This window comes from Podarcis erhardii (assembly GCF_964252035.2).
Source record: "Podarcis erhardii genome assembly, chromosome: 17".
NCBI classification, from domain to species: Eukaryota; Metazoa; Chordata; class Lepidosauria; order Squamata; family Lacertidae; genus Podarcis; species Podarcis erhardii.
The window spans coordinates 32,116,850-32,135,200 of record NC_138515.1 but is presented as its reverse complement, the minus strand read 5'-3'; the positions used below and the strand labels follow the sequence as shown (position 1 = coordinate 32,135,200).

The following is an 18,351-nucleotide window of genomic DNA, read 5'->3' as shown; positions in this document are numbered from 1 at the left end:
TGCCATTAGTTTTACCTTTTTCTCAAGGGAAAGATGCTTCAACCTCTTGATCATATTGGTTGCAATATTCTGTAAGTGGTGGTCCTTTATCTCATATAGGTAAAGGTACCCCTGACTGTTAGGTCCAGTCATGGACGACTCTGGGGTTGTGTGCTCATCTCGCTCTATAGGCCGAGGGAGCCAGCGTTTGTCTGCAGACAGCTTCTGGGTCATGTCGCCAGCATGACTAAACTGCTTCTGGCGAACCAGAGCAGCGCACGGAAACATCTACTCACAGCAAACCTGGGTTTGCAACAGGGAGCTGCAGCCAGTCCTGGTTCCTTGCTGAGTGTATCTGTATGATACATGAGCGTATCTGTATGATACATTAATCCTGAAATATTTTTACACTACATTTTTAGATGTACAGTTATGTATATACAACTACAAAATGTAGTGTGTGTGAGGTGTGCAAGTAAGTGCATATGGGAGTGGAGCAGCCCCTGCCTTTGTGTTGTGTGAACAGAGGGCTTAAGACACCAGTAATACTGCATTCCTCTTCTGACTTGAGAACATGCTTCTAGAGCTACTTGAGCTCAAAGGCATGAATTGTTGACTAGGATATTTAAGCTTGCTAATCTTGGAAGATTAAACTGATTTTACTAATTTTGGAGTGGTAATTCATCTCTGGAAGCTGAAGGATTTTTGGAAGGATTACCAATTAGTATTTGGTTGTACTTTTGGTTACTTTTGTATTTGTTTACTTTTCAGCTATATGTGTAACAGCAGTGGTTCACTGTACCATAGGTGTCGGTTATTCATTGTTTCAGAAAAATCATATTCTTAAGTCTTATTCAGTCATTATCCCCTCAGTGCAGTTACCACTGTGCAAGAGTGAGAGTCGGGGTGAGCCCATTAGCCCTTCCCCCCATTTTATGTTTCCGTGGTCATTTCTAATGTCCATGTGTTGGAGGCAATTTACAGCTGAGGACTCTAGCTTGCATAGAACATCTAGTCAAGTAGAGCAGGTGTCCCACTGCAGACATTCAGTCCCCAGCATGTGGAGGCCTTCAGGAATTTCAGTGTCTACGTGCAGGAGGAACTGTTCCAAATGAGTTCTTTTCTGCTTGCTCCTTTGCACGATGGTGCCCACGGGGTGGGAGGGAGAGTAATTGCAACAACATTTCAAAGTAATTTGCAAGAAATGCTAATTAAATTCAAAAATTCTCCGAACTACACCTGTATAGTGTCAGGTGCACTGCATATGGACTAAGTTCATTTGGGGTATAACAATGAACAATTTCTAGTTCAGGTTCATTCTCTTACATGTGTTTTATACTCTTTAGACCCTTTGAGCCTTTATGCTTAAAGATCATAATTGTTGAGGGGTGTGTGTGGAAATTAAACAATTCACATCCCATTGTCTGTGCTTTGATGTTTTCTTAGTCTTCTTAAGTATGTTTTATTCTTCAGCACAACAACTTGTGAATGCTGAATTTTTGTTTGCAATCATGTGCATCAGTGTTTCCCAACCTTTTTACTTGGTATGGTGACCCATCAATTTATCAGGTTTTTTTATGGACCTCAGGTCATTGGCAGGCATTGGTTTTGTGCATTTTAATTGCATGTTTGTGTATTTTATGACCTTGAGGCATCCAAGCAACAATTTACTTAATATCCTTGTTAATGTGGAATTTGTTGAATTGTTTATAGTACTTAAAAAGTTACCCATAGTTTTGTTTATGGGAATGTTAGAACACCAACCATCTGATTGCAGGATATGCCTCCATAAGCTGTAGAAATTTGTTTTTAAAACATACAATTACACAAGCCATGTTATATCTAACAACATATTAATATTTTAAATATTTTTATTCTAAATGAAGTCCATTTCAGCAAATAACAGTGGGATTGCTAAACTAGCATTTTGCCAAAGAGTAGTTCAATGTAGGCTTTAATGGTTGTCAGACATGGTTCTCATTATCATTATGGATACATAACCTGTTTTTGTATTTTGGCTTCATAGTAGCCATTCCTGAAAAATCTGTATCAAAAAGGTATTTGCTACCAAATGGCAGCAGCACAGATACTGCTTCATCAGCAATCTCTAGATACTCTGTGGCAACATGAAAGCAAAATTCAGAGCACCTCATTTACAAAAGTTATCTTAGAGGGTCCTATCACATGACAATTGAAGGAGCTGTTCTTTTTGCACAATGAGGACTTCATGACATCAGTTGCAAATGGGTTTTGCACCTACTCAACCTCAGTTTCTAAGCAGACTTCAAATTACCATTGACTTAACTAACCTTGGCAGCAGGTTCAGTGATGGTTCACTTGTACAGGGAGTTTCTCTGAGTGATTATTACAGCTCATCTGTGATGCACAGCTGCCAAAGGAGCGCCTTGTGGTGAACTGTCACTGGATCTGCCAGCAGACAGCAGTTCCCAAGTGTTACAGTGTAAGACCTGAGCCATCCGGATTTTCAGAGACATGTGTTTATTCAGATCCCAATCCACTTATGGGTCATGACCCATAGGTTGGGAAACAGTGATTCAGCTGAATGGAACTGTGAACTGGATGGTGGTGAGCTGGAATTAGTGCCTTTTGGATTTCTTGAACTTGTTCCTTTTAAAAATGAATTCCCAGGTGGCCATCTCTTTTTTGTTCTTATAGCAAGAAAATGCTTTTTATCCTCTGGCAGGAAAATAATGAAAAAAGGCATTCATGTACATCTGTAGAAATAGAATAGATTTGGACCTTGTCATGAAATTTGGCACAGAATAGTAGATGAAGAAAGACTCAATAGCAGATTGCATGTGGGTCGCAAGACAGGTAATACATGTATTAGGAATCAAGTTTTGAAGCCTGTGTCCAGTTTTGTCCCAGAAAAACTGGGGACTAAGAAACAAGAAGTGAGCAGAGCTGGCTGGTGCTGCCATCCAGTTATTATAATTATGATAAAAATATTATAATTATTCTGCCACTCCTGTCAAAGGAGCCCAGGGCAGCAGAAACAGCAAAAGTAAAACAGTGTCAGACTAGTGGGTTTAACTCTGCGAAAGGTTACCTGCTCTACTAGATCTTGTGGATCTAGGGAGTTTAATAGTGACCTATTTTAAGCAGGAAAGCAGTTGGCCTTTTGATAGCTTGACTATTTTATGCTGACAGAAATAAGTTCACCGGAAAAGGATCAGAAATACTTCTCATTTCTGTCACCCTGTGGTGGCAGGGAAAAATTACATCTGTCTAATTTTTCTTCTCTGCACTGTGATAGGCACCCATCATTTAATGTCAGCCCCATCCCATATATACATTGAAATATTTACCTATATTCCTTAAATCTCTGGTATTTGTTCTGGCAATCGTAGTGTTACCTAACAGATTGTTTTCTTCTCTCTTTTCAGGTCTCTGGATGGCAGACTCTGAAAAGAAATGCAGTTTTAAGAGGTATGTTGACCACATGTGCTTCCAGAATTATTTGGGGAAAGAGCACTTTACTGATGGAATTGGACTTCTCGCTTCTCACTTTAAATAGATGAAAGGGGAAACAGGAATTGAAAACAACAAGCACACCCAACTTGAAATTGGTGCTTTTGAAGTTCTAGTCATAATTAAAATTTGCAAAACGCTTAGTTTTACTGTAAACAATAAAATTGCTGCTGTCCCACCAGATAGAACCTGTTTTAGTCTCAACATCAGATTTGTTATGGGTCCAGTATAAGTTGCATTTAATGTTAGCCTTTAGTGTTATGGTGTGACAGTTGTGTAGAAGCTCAGGGAGGATGGTAACTGTTTTAATCTTGAGGGTTTTTTAAATGTAGGAATACTTTTTTATTCAACTGAAATATCTCGACACTCTTTCACATAAAGATTATGTGGGGGAAAGAAGATTTGGGAGATCCCCAAATCTATTTGAATTGCATCACTATAAAATATTTGAACTTCCCCTCCTAACTGGAACTAGGGAATTCCTGTCAGTGGCAAGAACTCCTTCATGCTCTGATTCCTGCCACAAGAAATGTTTAATGTGTTCAAAGTTTTGGAATGTCACAGAAGAGTCTTTGAGTGGTTAAGTTATCCTTACAAGGCTACTGAGAGTCACCCAAACTCTAAGCTAACCCTGCTTCTTCTGGGGTAGTTTGTCCACCACCCTGCACTCATCTCTCACCTGTGAATCCTAGAAGCTGTCAGCATGCAACAGCGACCACACCCTGGCAACGGCTTTGGCTAGCTGACTAAACCATGTCAGGGTAGCCGATGGGACTCAACCATTGATGAGTTAGGGACTTCTCTTGCATGCGAAGACAGACTCCTGCAGATTGAGCGGACAAGAGCAAGTGTGGGCCCAGTGGTCAAGAAGGTGGTTTCTGCAATGCTGTAGAGGGAAGTGAGGGGCTCATCCACCTGGAAAGGTAGCCCACCTAGGAGAAGGAAAAATCTGATGCTAAATCTCTGCTGCTTTGTGGAATATCTTCAGGAGAAGAAAAGACTAAGGAGCAGGGCTTTTTCTCAGCCGGAACTTGCCAGAAGTCAGTTTCAGCACCTTTCAAGTGGGTGCTATTGCCATTCTAAGAGAATGAGGGAGGTTTTCATGGTGAGTTTTGGCATGTCTTTTTTTTGAAAAATAGCACTGCTAAGGAACTTGGAATAAACCCAACACAAATCCAGAGTGGAGACCCTAAGACAGTTGGATAGTGACTTGTACACCTCCTGGCAACTCCTGCCACCAAGTTGGTGCCAGACATATTGCTCTGCTTTCCTTTGAAACCCCATCAGTGAGGCTGGGGTGGTGGTGTCTTGTCTTCTGGGCAGCCCAGGACCTCCATACACACTGCCCAGGCTTACACCCCGGGGTGGTCACTTCAGTGCTGCTAGTGCAATAGCCTGACTTGACCTCCAGAGGTGTATTCCATTGTCTCTCGAGACAGATGGATAACAACACAAAGCACTATGCCATGGGAGCTAGGAAATTACTATTTTCAGAAGCAGAAAAGCCTGAGGTTATCTTGGGGCCTAACTAGATATGACCAGGGGAGAGTAAGTATTAGCTCTCCCACTGTTTGTTTATTTATTTTTTAAAAAATAACAATTTAAATACAGTTAGAAGTGTAGGCATCCATTTGAGACAATGTGTTAACCCTATTCTCTCTGTAACATTTTCCTATTAGGCTGCTATTTGCCCTGCAAGAGAAAACAAAGCATACAGGTATCCATATTATTAATAGCTTCAGAAGATGATTTTCACTTAAACAACAGTACAGTGTAAAGGGTTTAACATACCCACCCCACTGCAATTCCAATCAAATTTCCCAATGTACCCCTGCAACTGTTGTTAAACTGTAAAAGTATGTACACTGGATGTGCTCTTGTGGATCTTCTGTCATGCAAACCCTTTGACAATTGTCATATTCTGTGCAGGATTCCCCAGGCATGGAACTGCAGAAGATTGCAGTCCTGGTTGTTGCAGCTGCTGTTCATTCTTCTAACCACAGTTACTGCCCACTTCCTCTGAAGCACATGAATTTTCTGTTTGCATTTATTAGCTAAGATTATGCTGTTTATTTTGAGGATTAGATGGGTTTGTTTAGCATTACTTCTCAGCATCTGATATCTCAGATCTCTGGGGCACTGCTTTATATGGTGCCAGAGTATGGCTTACCATGAGTGTTTTGAGTCCCACACCCACCTTGCTCCTTCCCAGGCTTTTTTAGGTCAGCACAAGACAGGAGATAAGCCAAAGTTTTGCTTATTGTATTGTCTGAACCCAGAATTGTTGTTAAGGAGGAGATAGTGTACAACTTTCAGAGCTGTGAAAGGACTGAACTTTGGCTATTGTCATGTTGTCATCATGGTTTGGCACAGTGTGATGTACAGATGTGGCCACTATGTGTTTTAGAAAGTATCCTCCATGGGCAAATACACTCAAATACACCAAGGGGAGAGATAAACAGCTACTATACTATTGTAATATTTACCATATTTTACACTCGTCCAGCCTGGAGTAGAAGGGGAGAAACACACTGCTCTGAAAAGCACAGAAAGGAGCAAAACTAGCAGCCCCACCATCAAGCTGTCATGGCTGGCCAGTTTGGCAATGTTGTGGAGATGATAAGTTGCTGAAATGGATGTTTGAGCTGGATACTGTGATGGGGGGGGGGGCTACTTACGCTGACACAGATGTGCCCCATTACACATTCTCTCAACTCACCCCAGATTCAGCGTATCAGACATAATGAAACCTTCTTCTTTCTTTGGTGATCACGTGTAGCCGAGTAAGATTGTCTTTCATGAACACAGTCTTAACAGTGAGTACGTAAGTGACTGTGGAGGCCAATTCTGGATCCACACGTCCTTCCGCAGTGGGGACAGAGATTTGCAGATGGGAGTTGATCATGGTGTGGATTTGCCAAACGTGCCTTCCTCTTAGCACGTTTCTCCCTTTTTTCCTGAGTCCAAGTGTCTACAAAGTCCATGATACCTTTGGTAAAGGCAGCATCTTCCACCATGTGAGCAGGAAGACACCGGCAACCAAAAGCTGTTGGCATCCTTGCACTCAGAAGTACAGTTTACCCTGGCAGCACCTACTCCTTGCAAGTACGTTTTTGATTGCAGCATGTAAAGAGAAGGAAGGAGGGGCCATATAACACAGAGCCCTGAGAGCTTCCTTGGAAGGAGGCCTGCAGAGAAGAGAGCATAGAGCCCTCTTTGAGACAAGAGCTCAAGACTCCCTAAAGGAGTAGAAGTGTCTTTTGCCAAGCAGGGAAAGGGAAGTACCAGGATAAAGGACAAAGGAAACTGCAACCGCTCACTGTATAGGGCACAAGGTAGGGAAAGTGGAGTTTGAACCTCACCAGGGGGAATAGGGAGAAGATGAGCAACACCAGAGACACTACTCATTAGTTCCCTATTGGCAGCAGACAGGAAACAGATGCGTTGTGACACATTGGTTTCCCTCAGTGTTGAGACCCAGTCACATGTGCCAGAAGCACATAGGTTGCAGATGAAGCCTGGCGGAACAAGTGTCAATCTCATGGAGGAGGTCTGAAAGCAGATCATACCAGGGAAAGGGATTTACTGCTTCCTGGCAGTAAAAGAGCATGAGTGCACAATCTTGACCAGATGTCAGTCCGATTGAATTCAGTGGGGCTTTCCCTGAGGAAAGGGGGTTAGGATTGCAGCCAAATCGTAGTGAATACTGCAAACAAAGAGTGGCTGGAAGAAGTAGGCCGGGAACAGGCAGGGGCATCCTGATTGCTGGTCATGGGGTGCTCTTCCTTGGGGCCTACGTGGAATGGATATCCCATTCCTTGTAGGCCGTGGGGAAAGCCCGCCCCATGAAAGCTTGGTACCTGTGGGCAGTGGCCCATGGAGAGCAAGAGGCATCTGCTGCCAGACTATAGTACCTGCATCTCCTCAAGCACAGTTGCTGTTTGTAAGAGAAGACTGAGTGCCGCCATGGGGGAGAGCCATCCTTCTCCTTGTTTCATGGGAGTTTGCAGTGGAACTGTGTGTGTGCTCAAAGAGCTTGCCCTGATCCATGTGTCCAGGCTGTGACCAGCAAGGCAGAAGTGTTTGGCCAGTAGTATCAGTGTATGGAATGGAGAGCAAGTGTGGTGTAGTGGCTAAGAGCAGTTGACTCGTAATCTGGTGAACCGGGTTCGCGTCTCCGCTCCTCCACATGCAGCTGCTGGGTGACCTTGGGCTAGTCACACTTCTCTGAAGTCTCTCAGCTTCACTCACCTCACACAGTGTTTGTTGTGGGGGAGGAAGGGAAAGGAGATTGTTAGCCACTTTGAGACTCCTTAGGGTAGTGATAAAGCAGGATATCAAATCCAAACTCTTCTCTTCTTCTTTACCAACAAATAGTTTACCTATATGTGCGGATGCCTTGTACAGAAGAGACTGTTTCTTGCTACTCTGGCTATAGGGATGGGTGGGGAGGAAGCAATACAGTTCAGGGAAGACACAGTATTAACATATAGCAAAGTGGGGTGGTGAAAGACATAGGAGACGGTTGAATCAGTCATACTTTGTGGCATACAACCCCCCTCCCCCAGCGTTAAGGACCTGTCATATGGAGAATTGCCTATGCTGATTTTTCTTGGAAAGTTTGGCTTTGATGGATATGCAGTACCTTCATCGGACATAAAAACGTATGAATGATTCATTTCTAACAATCTACACAATAATTTGTAGAAGGCCTCTTAAGGGGAGAGAATAGTTAATCATAAAAAAAACAGAATTCCCCCCCTCCCCTAAGAATCTTGAGTTTGGCTCCTGCTAGCTAGTTTTATTGAATGACATGTACATTTATCAGGAAACCAAAGGAAAATGGTTAGTGCAGCATTATCTTAAAGTAATCTGAAGATGCAAGTACACTGAATTACCCTTACTGCAATGAAATTATGAAATGTGTTCCAAAATAAAAATTAATTAAAATGTTTTCTGAGCCAAAGTGTCTCAGCAGTTCTTACTGAAAAGCATGTTAATTTGGTGACACCTGCCGCGTAGGATACCATTGCAACAGATGGTAAAACTAGCTCCCTCCCCCCGTTTTTAATTATTTAATGCTATACTCTTCTTTTTCCAGTGCAGATTTTCCCAGTGAGGAAATGTGAGCAGGTGTTTTTATCCTACTTATAAGTTTTAGTATGTCATACTTCAGCTGCTTTCTGGGAACTTTGAGTTTGCATATTTTTTATGAGCCAAACTTGCTCATCAAATTTGGGTGTTTTCATAACGTTCTTGAGAGATTTTAACAGTTTGTTTTGTCAGGGTCCCCCCTACCCCTGCCCTTCCAATTTTAGGGTTCAGGGATTTATTCTTGATGAAAGCGCACATGCATGCATTACACACAGATTACATGGAGACTTGTTTAACTTCTGTTCAAAGGCCTCAGTTGAAAGAAGGAAGATGACTAACCATTCCTTATTGCCTTATGCTACCAACATACACATTAGTCCCCACCCCCAAAGTTACACAGACTTTTGATTCATAGATAATAAAATATGTAACATCTGTCCCCTGAGGCAGACTTCCAACAATTCCTTGCAGACCCAGCGACTCCAAATTCCTAGATACTGGATTCCTATCATGCTGCTTTTTAACTGACCTGAAGTCAGCTGCAGGTTATATCAGTCTAAGGTCATTTCAACAACAGATGAACTTTTACAGTTCAATCGTATACATTCCTACTCAGAGGTAAGCTCCATTACAACATCATGACCCACCTAACTCAGAATTGTCTACTGTGACTGCCAGTGACTCTCCAGGGTTAAATACAGGTTTGTGTTTGTGTGATAGAATCATGTGAGACTCTACCCAGTAACGTGGGGATTTTTGGAAGTTTTTGAAATTTATGCTAGTAATTAATTCTAATTTGGGATCCTACAATCCATCGCTGCCCCCAACTGCAATCTGAAGTGGTGCAGTCCACTAACCTTACCTGCTGCTTCTGAGAACTAGGCCCCAGTTAAACCTGATTGTGTAGAATGTCACAAACTTAGTTGCAAATAAATATTGCAGCATTAGGTCTAGAATACCAAATGTTGAACTTGCCTTTAGTAATTGGATTGGATAGTTCAGTGGATATTCATTCTCATTTTCTTAAACCAGGACCCTTCTTTTCAAGTAAAATATTGTTAGGAAGAAGGCTACATTGAAAAACCTAATCACTCTCTGTATTGCAGGCTTATCATGAACGTCAAATATTTAAATTTGCAAAGGCCACTTACATCCACACTTGGAAAAACTGATGGCCCTGTTTTTCTTGCAGACACCAAAGATGCTGACGAGGAAGATTAAGCTTTGGGACATCAATGCCCATATAACCTGCCGCCTTTGCAATGGTTATCTCATTGATGCTACCACTGTAACGGAATGCTTGCATACCTGTGAGTATTAATATGAGTATTAATAGTGATGTTTCATCAGATGTAAGATTAGTGGGTTGGGTATTTTTCATTGTTCGATACATCCTCTCTGCCTGCTTCTTCTAGCTTTGTAATGTTTCAGAGTCAAATGTCAAATACCAAGCTTCTCTCCACCCACGCCCCCATCCAGGATCAGATCGTGGGTGAAGACAGATTCTGATTACAGATAAAATCCATATTCTGGCTGGATAAGATGTTACTTTCTGCTGGGAAGGACATAGCAGGGGTCCCCGTAAGCCTAAGGCTAACTCTCATGTGAATACAAAGCATGTGCTGTGGTCCTTCTTTTAGTGGTAGGGGAGAGTGTAAATGAATGATGCCAAGTAATGTTCTGCTTTACTTTGAAGGTGAGGGCAATGGTATATTATGGTAGGCTTTTAGGAATGCTAAAAAGTGGGATTGTTTTGAAAGATAAGGTGTATTGGAGAATTAATGATGGTGGTGATGTTTGAAGCGGCACATAATCCAAGGTTTATTGCTGGTAATAAATCAGGTTCTTCTTTCCCTCATACAAACCAGTAGTGAAGATCTAAAAGGAAGGATTGGGGGGGGGGTTGTTAATATTTTGCAAGTGGTATTTGAAAGAAAATGAAACATGGAGATTTAGTTCATGTGATACATACTAAATTATGAGTTGATTGCTGTGCCGATTTGTAAGCCTTAGATTAATACTCCTAATTTAAACCTAAACTGAAGACTTTCAGGAACTGTTGTGTGAAACTGTACAAGGCATAACTCTGGGCAAGAGGGAGACAAGATAGGTTTGTAGCTCTTGCTCATGTAGCCACCTGCCCCTTGTTAGGTCACAATCATTCCCAGTTTGGGTGCTTGTGGCTTATTCCATTTCAGTGCTAAGGTCCTTATGACATTTGAAAGACCCCCCCCCCTTTGATAGGTGATGGCTTATAAGTGCATTTAAACTTCATAGAATTTGCCATTTATACAGTTCTTCCAAAACGCTGAACTTTCCCCCCTATTCTACTCAGAAGCTCCTCTTCTTTCCCCATTTCCTTTCCCTCCAAAGGAACTTCTACTCTTTCCAAGAGAGCAATAAATATTTTAATAAATAATAAAACTGAACCATCTTGGTCTATCTGGACTTTCACCTTGCTGTCCCTCTTCCATGGTTTTAGTCATATGCTTTCTGTTGACTTTTAATGCAATAGGATAGCTGGGTAATCGTGTGGGTGTGAATCTTTGTTATGTCAATAGGTCCTCATTGCTTTGCATATATCTCTCTGCCCTGCCTCCTTGCAAACCAGGCTTCCCTCTAAAGGCTCACAGTGCCTCATCCTGGCTGTTATTAAGCACTACCTTGAGCTTGTTTCTGCTAAAATGTGCATCATTTTTTGTGAGATGTAGATGGCACTGTTTAACTGCAGAAGCCAGGCACCAGTATTGCCAAGGTTTCAAAGCCATTGTAGGACGGTTGGCTATATTCAAGCGGATGGTGTTCTAGGTATCCTTTTGCTGTACCTACAACTCTGCTGTTAACGTCACTGAAATAACCTCAATTTCAACTTTGGACAATGCTAAATCAATGATGGCACACTGTCAGATATGTAATAAATATATGTTTATAAGGAACATCCTATGTATTCAGACCTCAGTTTGACTCTAAAGACCATGTTGTTCTTAAGCAGGAAACAACTTTTTCATAACTTCATATTCTGCATTCAAACAACCTAAAAATAAATGTGAACTTTAAAATTTAAATCAGTTTAGAATTCTAAACACATGCCAGAAAAGCAAGCAAGCAAACAAAACCCCTCCCAGTTTTATATTGCTGCTCTTCTGATCTTTCTTATCTATATTTTACTTTCTGAATTTTACCCTCTGAAGATGAATGGGAGTGCCTGAATTTATGCCTTAACATTTGTATGTTAGACAATACATCCTTATTGGGCATTATTTAGTTAAAGCTGGAAAGTGAATACAAATAGATGCTAAAATATATAATGCATTTAGATTACATTTAACTTTTTTTGTATTGAGAAAGCAGTTTTGCAAAGAATGAAATGTTCTAGTCAGAGATGGAGAACCTCAGGCTTGGAGGCCAAATGCTTGGAGCCTTCCAGGGCTCTCTCGCCCTCATAAATCTCTCTAGGTCACATACCCTGGAGAGCCATGCCCCTGGCCCAGCTTTGCACCCCCCTTGAGTGTTTTTTTGACTGTCTGGAAAGTGTCCAGTGAACCCCAAGAATGCTGCTTACTTGCTTGGATGGATGGAGGATAGAGAGGAATGTGTGAGTGTGAAGAAACTAGGCAAAGGTGATGTTCACATTTATGGCTCTGTTCACTTTTGCCTTGGCCCACCCACATCCTCTACGTGGCCCCCAGCAGGTCGCCCCGAAGGGAATGTGGCCCTCTGGCTGGGTGGAGGGCAGGTTCTCCACCCCTGGTTTAAGGGAACAGTGTTAAATTCGCAACATCCATGTTTGTTCTTAGGATGGTAGTAACCAAATCTTTCTATAAACAGTCTGCAGGAGTTGCTTGGTAAAGTATTTGGAAGAAAATAACACCTGTCCCACATGCAGGATAGTTATACACCAGAGCCATCCACTACAATATATTGGGTAAGTAACGTTTTAAGGTAATATGTACAGAGATCTGCTAGGTATGCCTTTCCCATCAGTGGGCTGGTTTAGAAATGCATGTACATAATTTGACTGCACATCACTTGATTGCATAGCACAATGAAAATTATGGGGAGCCATCCAGCCTTCCTTCATTAACTTTACTTTTATGTGAGGGATGAGTTGATGTTTCAGCGCTCATCCCAAGGGAAATTTCAATGCTCATCCCACCATCCAGTGTTAAGTGATACAAATTCAGCATGGAAGTGCTTCATAGTGAAATTTACTTCTTGTTATTTTCTCTCTCTTTTTGGCTAGTCATGACAGAACAATGCAAGATATTGTTTACAAACTTGTTCCAGGTCTTCAGGAAGGTAAGTGAACAATATACTCTTCGGTAAACATTTACATATGATTAAAACTTTTCAATGTGGTGTTTGGATGTAATGGTTCGATTTTTAAAAATAAAGTAACATGAAATAATGGATGGCATGATGTAGTTCTAGGTTGTTTTTATGGGGTTGCTTTGGCAACTAAGGGCCAATTGGCATGTTACAGTGGAGCTCCATGTTTGTAAAAGTTACTGGGATGGTTTTGGTGGTTTCAAGTTTGGACTGGGAGAGAGAGGAGGTCCCCCTGGTACTGTGGCCCCAAGTCAGATCACTTCTGCAGAGCTGCTGTTAGCCTGTAGAAGAGAAAACTAATCTCTTGGTTGATTTTACAGAAAGTTATGTTGGGAGCTCCAGACATGAGGCACCAATGTAATATGTAGTTTGGCCCTCAAGATACTGCAGGCAGGAAAATTCATTGCAGCCTGGGTGCCTCATATTTGCACATGTGAATGTGAGAAATTTTAGCAAGTGGGGATGTTTACTGGTATTTACTGATATTTGAATGAGCCCAGAGAGAAATGACAGGGTAACTAAATGCCTTTGGGAAATTTATTGTGTGTGTGTGTGTGTGTGTGTGTGTGTGTGTGTGTATCTCACCACCCTTCACCTGAAAATATGTAACACAAAATATATAACCAAAAACAAAAGCAAACCAATAGTCCCCCTCCCACAAACACATCTGGAAGACCATAGATTTTTTTAATCAGCCAAACGCCTGGTTATAGAGGAATGTTTTCGCCTGGTGCCTAAATGTCCAAATGTCATCCTCATTTCTATCATATAACTGATAAAGGACACATACCTAAGAAGCACATGAGTAAATTTCAGAAACAAGTCTCATGGTTCACGCATTTCCCAGCGGGCTTCCTAAATTACCAGTAAATGTCAATATCCACATAGTTGCTTACATTTCCTGCAATGCATACTAACATAAAATTCCTTGTGGATATGCTGCAATTTGCAGTCCTAGATTTTGCTGTTGCCTGTTTCACTAATATGGATACTTTATACATACGATGTGTGTACAGTAATACCATCATTACTTCTGACTGAAAATTATTTCATAAATGAAGCAGGCATGGGAATGGGAGTGGGAAAGACTTGATTTCACAGTTTGTAAAACATGAGTCCCTGCCTCAATCCTAAATCTTGCCAAGAGTCACTAACAAGTGCATGAAACAAGTGCTGGGCCATTTTAAAGTAGAAAGTGAAATTCAAAAGTAGCATTCAGTCGTTTAAGAAATTTCTCGTCTTATTAAGATGATGCGTAATGAGTCACAGAAAAGCTGTCGGACATTAGAGGGTGCTCTTGCTACATTTTGCTAAAAGCGTGAGAGGAGTAAATTGTTTGCTTAAGTTGATGAAGTCCACTGATCTTAGCTAAAGACACTGTTTTAAAATGTTAAACAGCGGAAATGAGAAAGCAGAGGGATTTCTACCACAAATTGGGCATGGAAGTACCAGGTGACATCAAAGGGGAGACGTGCTCAGCCAAGCAACATTTAGATTCCCACCGTAATGGTAAATAGACATTGCATGTATTTGCTACACCTGTGCTTGCGAAAGGAAATTGTTTGAACATTCTTTATTGATTTATAGTATGTTTATTACCAATATATTCTGTTTCCTAAAGAATATGTATGCTGTTGCTTGTGAAATGTGGGACAAATATATATATTTTCCCACAAGTAAGCAGCTGGAAGGCTACAGCCTCCTGATCTATATATTTGCAACAAATTTTACATTCATGCCATTTTCCACAATTGATGGTACCTATGATCTTCCCCACTGGCTATTGTATGGTCCACCTGTTCGTGTAATGTAAGAAGTGGACCCATCATCTGCCCATATATGGGTGCTGTGGTGTAGGCATTCAGAATGCCTAGTGGTTTATAAAGATGACTACAGCTTTGACTAAGGATGTCGGATCAATAGCCAATTTTTAAGTCTTTAGAGGCAAGAAAACAACTTCACTGTGAGCTGCTTTCATCAAAGCGAATTTGAGTGGTGCACGTTTTTCTGCTGTTTCAGAATGAACTTTACAGTCCTTAAGTGGCATAATTGTGACATGAGCCACTGTAGTTAAGAACTTACTTCAGATGCATCAGCCAAGAATGCAGAAATTTATTTAAAGGGGAAAAAAATGCCTAGGATCCAGAGCAAGGAATGTGTTACTGGTTCAAAGACACAAGTGGTATCCTAATATTAGTCTTGACAGTAGTGTGGGGGGTGTCCATTAGTGCCCTAGTGCCAGTGGATGCCACACGCTCTTGGTGCATCTGAGCAAAGGATTGCAGAAAGATCTGATGTGGGCATAGTGGAGGTCTCTCTGTTCACCTTGTGGGATGTTCTTATGCAACACAAGTACAAGGCATTAGGGGCCAGGTGTGTGTGTGTGGTTCCTGGCAATTGGGCAGAGTAGGCTGTCCGCATTTCACTAACTGGGAAGCTCTAAAATAAATCCAATGTAAAATTGGCTGTGCCATATAACCTTGTGTTTGGGATTGATTGTGCTGCTCTAGTACAGCTTGTCAAAACAGAACGCCAGTGTTGCAAGGACCTTCATGGCTTTGCAGGTAAATATGCCACCCCAAACGATTTAGCTTCATGAAGGGCTTGATTGTAAGGAGAGAACTCTTACACAGCCTCTGCCTCTGAAGAGGAGCAGAATAAAGAACCCTTTGCCTACATCTCTGCTGGGGACAAATTAGATGATAGTGGTTATGATCAGGGGCAAATTGTGGCCAGATTTGTTTTCTGGCTTCCTGTTCTCTCTTTCTGGTATACTCTAATTTTAAATCTCCAGATGTTTCAGTTAGAAACAGGAAATGGAAATTGTGTGCAGTTTAGCCTGAAGCCTGATCTTTTGAAATATCCGAGGTGTTGCAATGAGAAGAATGTGTAAATGTTATGTTGGGATGAAAAGTCTGAGTTTTGGTGGCTTTGCTGGTAAAGTGTTTTCATTAAAAGCAGCAAGAGCACAATCAGGTTGTTGGTGGAATTATCTAAAGATCTTATAACCTATCAGAATCATGAGAGAGTTTTTTTTTTAAAAAAAAAAAACTTTCAAATGCCTGAGTTTGTCATGATGCACTACATGACATACTAGACACATAGTGTCTTCCATGTGTAGCTTGAATTGCTCTTAATATGAATGAATTTATTGTAGCTGATAGAGCTACATCTGAAAGGGCTGAGGACTTCTTGCATTTATTTCATATGTGAATTTGATATCTTTAGAGTCTTCAACTTTGTCACAGATGCTCTCTGCTTTTTTCATAAGGGGAAACAAAAGCAGATGAGAGTACAAACAAAGAAACGTCAGAAGAGAAACAGGAAGAAGATAATGATTATCATAGAAGTGATGAGCAGGTACTGTTTAAATACGTCCTTTTAATTAAGTAGATGTTTAGCTTTTGGTTTCAGGATAGAACCAGCTAGGAGATAACGTTGTACCTTTTCAAAGAAGGCATTTGTGTGAGTAGCTAGAGATGCTATGATGGGTGTGTTCATTTTTAAGAGAGAGTGGTATCCAACAAGATGCTGCGCAGTGGAATTTCCCCTACCTTTCCATCTGCTCAGTGTGTCCCCTGCATGTATTCCGGATCCCCCCCCCCAATCTTCCAGAGCAAATTTGGGAAGGGCACAGGAAGGCATGTGGGGAGAGGAGGCGAAGTTCCATTGCAGACACATTAATCCTTTTGTTAGTGGAGCACTTATTTGGATACTGCCCAGAGTTTCAAAAGTTTCTCATCAAGTGAGTACTCAGTTTCTAAAACGAAAGCAGGCTATGCTTGCTGGGTATTATGATTCTTTGAAAGTGTTGAACCCTTCGCTGCAATCACCTGTAGCCAGGTTTTGTTTTCTGTCATCCTAGTGTGGTTGGTTGTGGCTCCGAAAACTCCATATACCAGTTGAATAATTGATGCAATCTTCTGTACACTTTGTTTCTGTTTCTGCTCTGGAGAAGTTGGCTTTTCAAATCACTGCCTTTTAGGACTGTTTCTACATGTGTGGTTTATTCCTGCCAGCTGGTCTGTCACCTGGCTTCAGCAGCTGTGAAAATGCAGCCACTTAGCTACACTGTTATTTCATCCCTAACTTTCATTTCTTGTTAATGAAATTCAGCATTTCCTACTGCAAGGAAAAACGATGAGTCTTTTCATTTAAGCATTTCATAATTTTGCTATTTGAGTTCGTTTTGAAGAAGGCAATGATGTGACTGTTTCAAGTATCTCTGATGTTTGAAATTGGGAGAGGCCATAGCTCGGCAGTAGAGCACATTTTGCACGCAGGAAGTCTTGAGTTTAATCCCCTGCGTCTCCTGCTGAAATAGATCCTTGGACAGCAGGCGCAGGAAGGAAAGCCTCCTGAGACCTTGGATAACCTCTGCTGCTCAGAACAGACAACAGTTGACTAGATAGAGCAGTAGTCTGGTATCATAAGGCAGCCTCATATGCTCAGGGTTTTGCTGAAAACCAAATCCCTCGACTCCATGGATCATAGAGGTAGAACTGGAAGGGCCATTTCGTGTTTGTTTTTTTGTTTAGATGTACAAGACAGCTATAAATCCTGGGAAGAGTTATAGATCCAAACGGACATGGATTTATCAGCACACCGTAGGGGAGTGGGTAAATGTAGAGGAGCTGGTGCTGGAGTTTGCACATCCCAGTGTAAGAAACTTCTTGGTTTCTGTAGAGGAAAACTAAAGATGCAGTGCTTTACCTAGGTAGGAGGCCAGCACGGTCTTCACCGAACCACCTGAACAACATCACCATGTGAAGCTGCCTCCAATATGTGGAGCCTCCACCAACAAAAACACATACCTGTCCCAGTTTGGTGGTGAACAGCAGTTCTGGTCTTGGAAGGTATAGATCTTCTGCATGACTCTTTGATATGTGGAAGTTGCATGCTTCCATAGGTACCTGTCAGTTGGTACCCATGATGTAGCTGCTCCCCAGGAACATAGGGAGGTTGGACTGTTTCTGCATCTATCCCACCATTGACTACTCGCCTTGCTGTGGTTCTCCATGCTCTCAGACTGACCTCTCTGTCGTCACCTGCTCCCCGACTCTTCTAAAGCAAGAGATGTCAGTGGTTGAAACTGGGACCTCTCCTGCGTTCCAAGAATGTGCTCTACAGCTGATTTATTTGTACCTTCATTTTATGTAAAATGAATCCTTGCTTAGTTCAGATTCTCAACCTTTTTGCCACTGAAACAAGGGGGACTTAGAAGGGAACCCCTATTAACTCGTGTTGGCTGCTTGTTCCCCCCCCCCCAAAGGTAAGCATCTGCTTAGAATGCAACAGCAGCAAATTGCGCGGATTGAAGAGAAAATGGATTCGCTGCTCTGCACAAGCTACAGTCTTACATCTAAAGAAGTTCATTGCCAAAAAGCTTAATCTTTCTTCTTTTAATGAGGTAAACTTTATAAAAAATTATCCATACAAAGAACAAACATACGATTG

At 41.6% G+C, this 18,351-nt stretch overlaps 1 protein-coding gene across 10 annotated transcripts in view; it reads left to right on the top strand.

The window, feature by feature from the left end:
* PCGF3 (polycomb group ring finger 3) overlaps nucleotides 1–18,351 on the top strand; it is a 50,294-nt gene that overhangs the window by 23,238 nt on the left and 8,705 nt on the right. For 2 of the 10 annotated variants that reach the window (XR_014152070.1, XM_081845596.1), the window contains exons 1-6: nucleotides 9,195–9,875; nucleotides 12,394–12,490; nucleotides 12,809–12,864; nucleotides 14,293–14,403; nucleotides 16,166–16,254; nucleotides 18,167–18,304. Coding sequence is in view for 9 of the 10 variants with exons in the window: in XM_081845596.1 (XP_081701722.1) it covers nucleotides 9,737–9,875; nucleotides 12,394–12,490; nucleotides 12,809–12,864; nucleotides 14,293–14,403; nucleotides 16,166–16,254; nucleotides 18,167–18,304 (630 nt within the window). In the remaining variant the exon portion in view is untranslated. The other 8 variants (XM_081845603.1, XM_081845598.1, XM_081845599.1 and 5 more) reach the window with 8 other exon arrangements.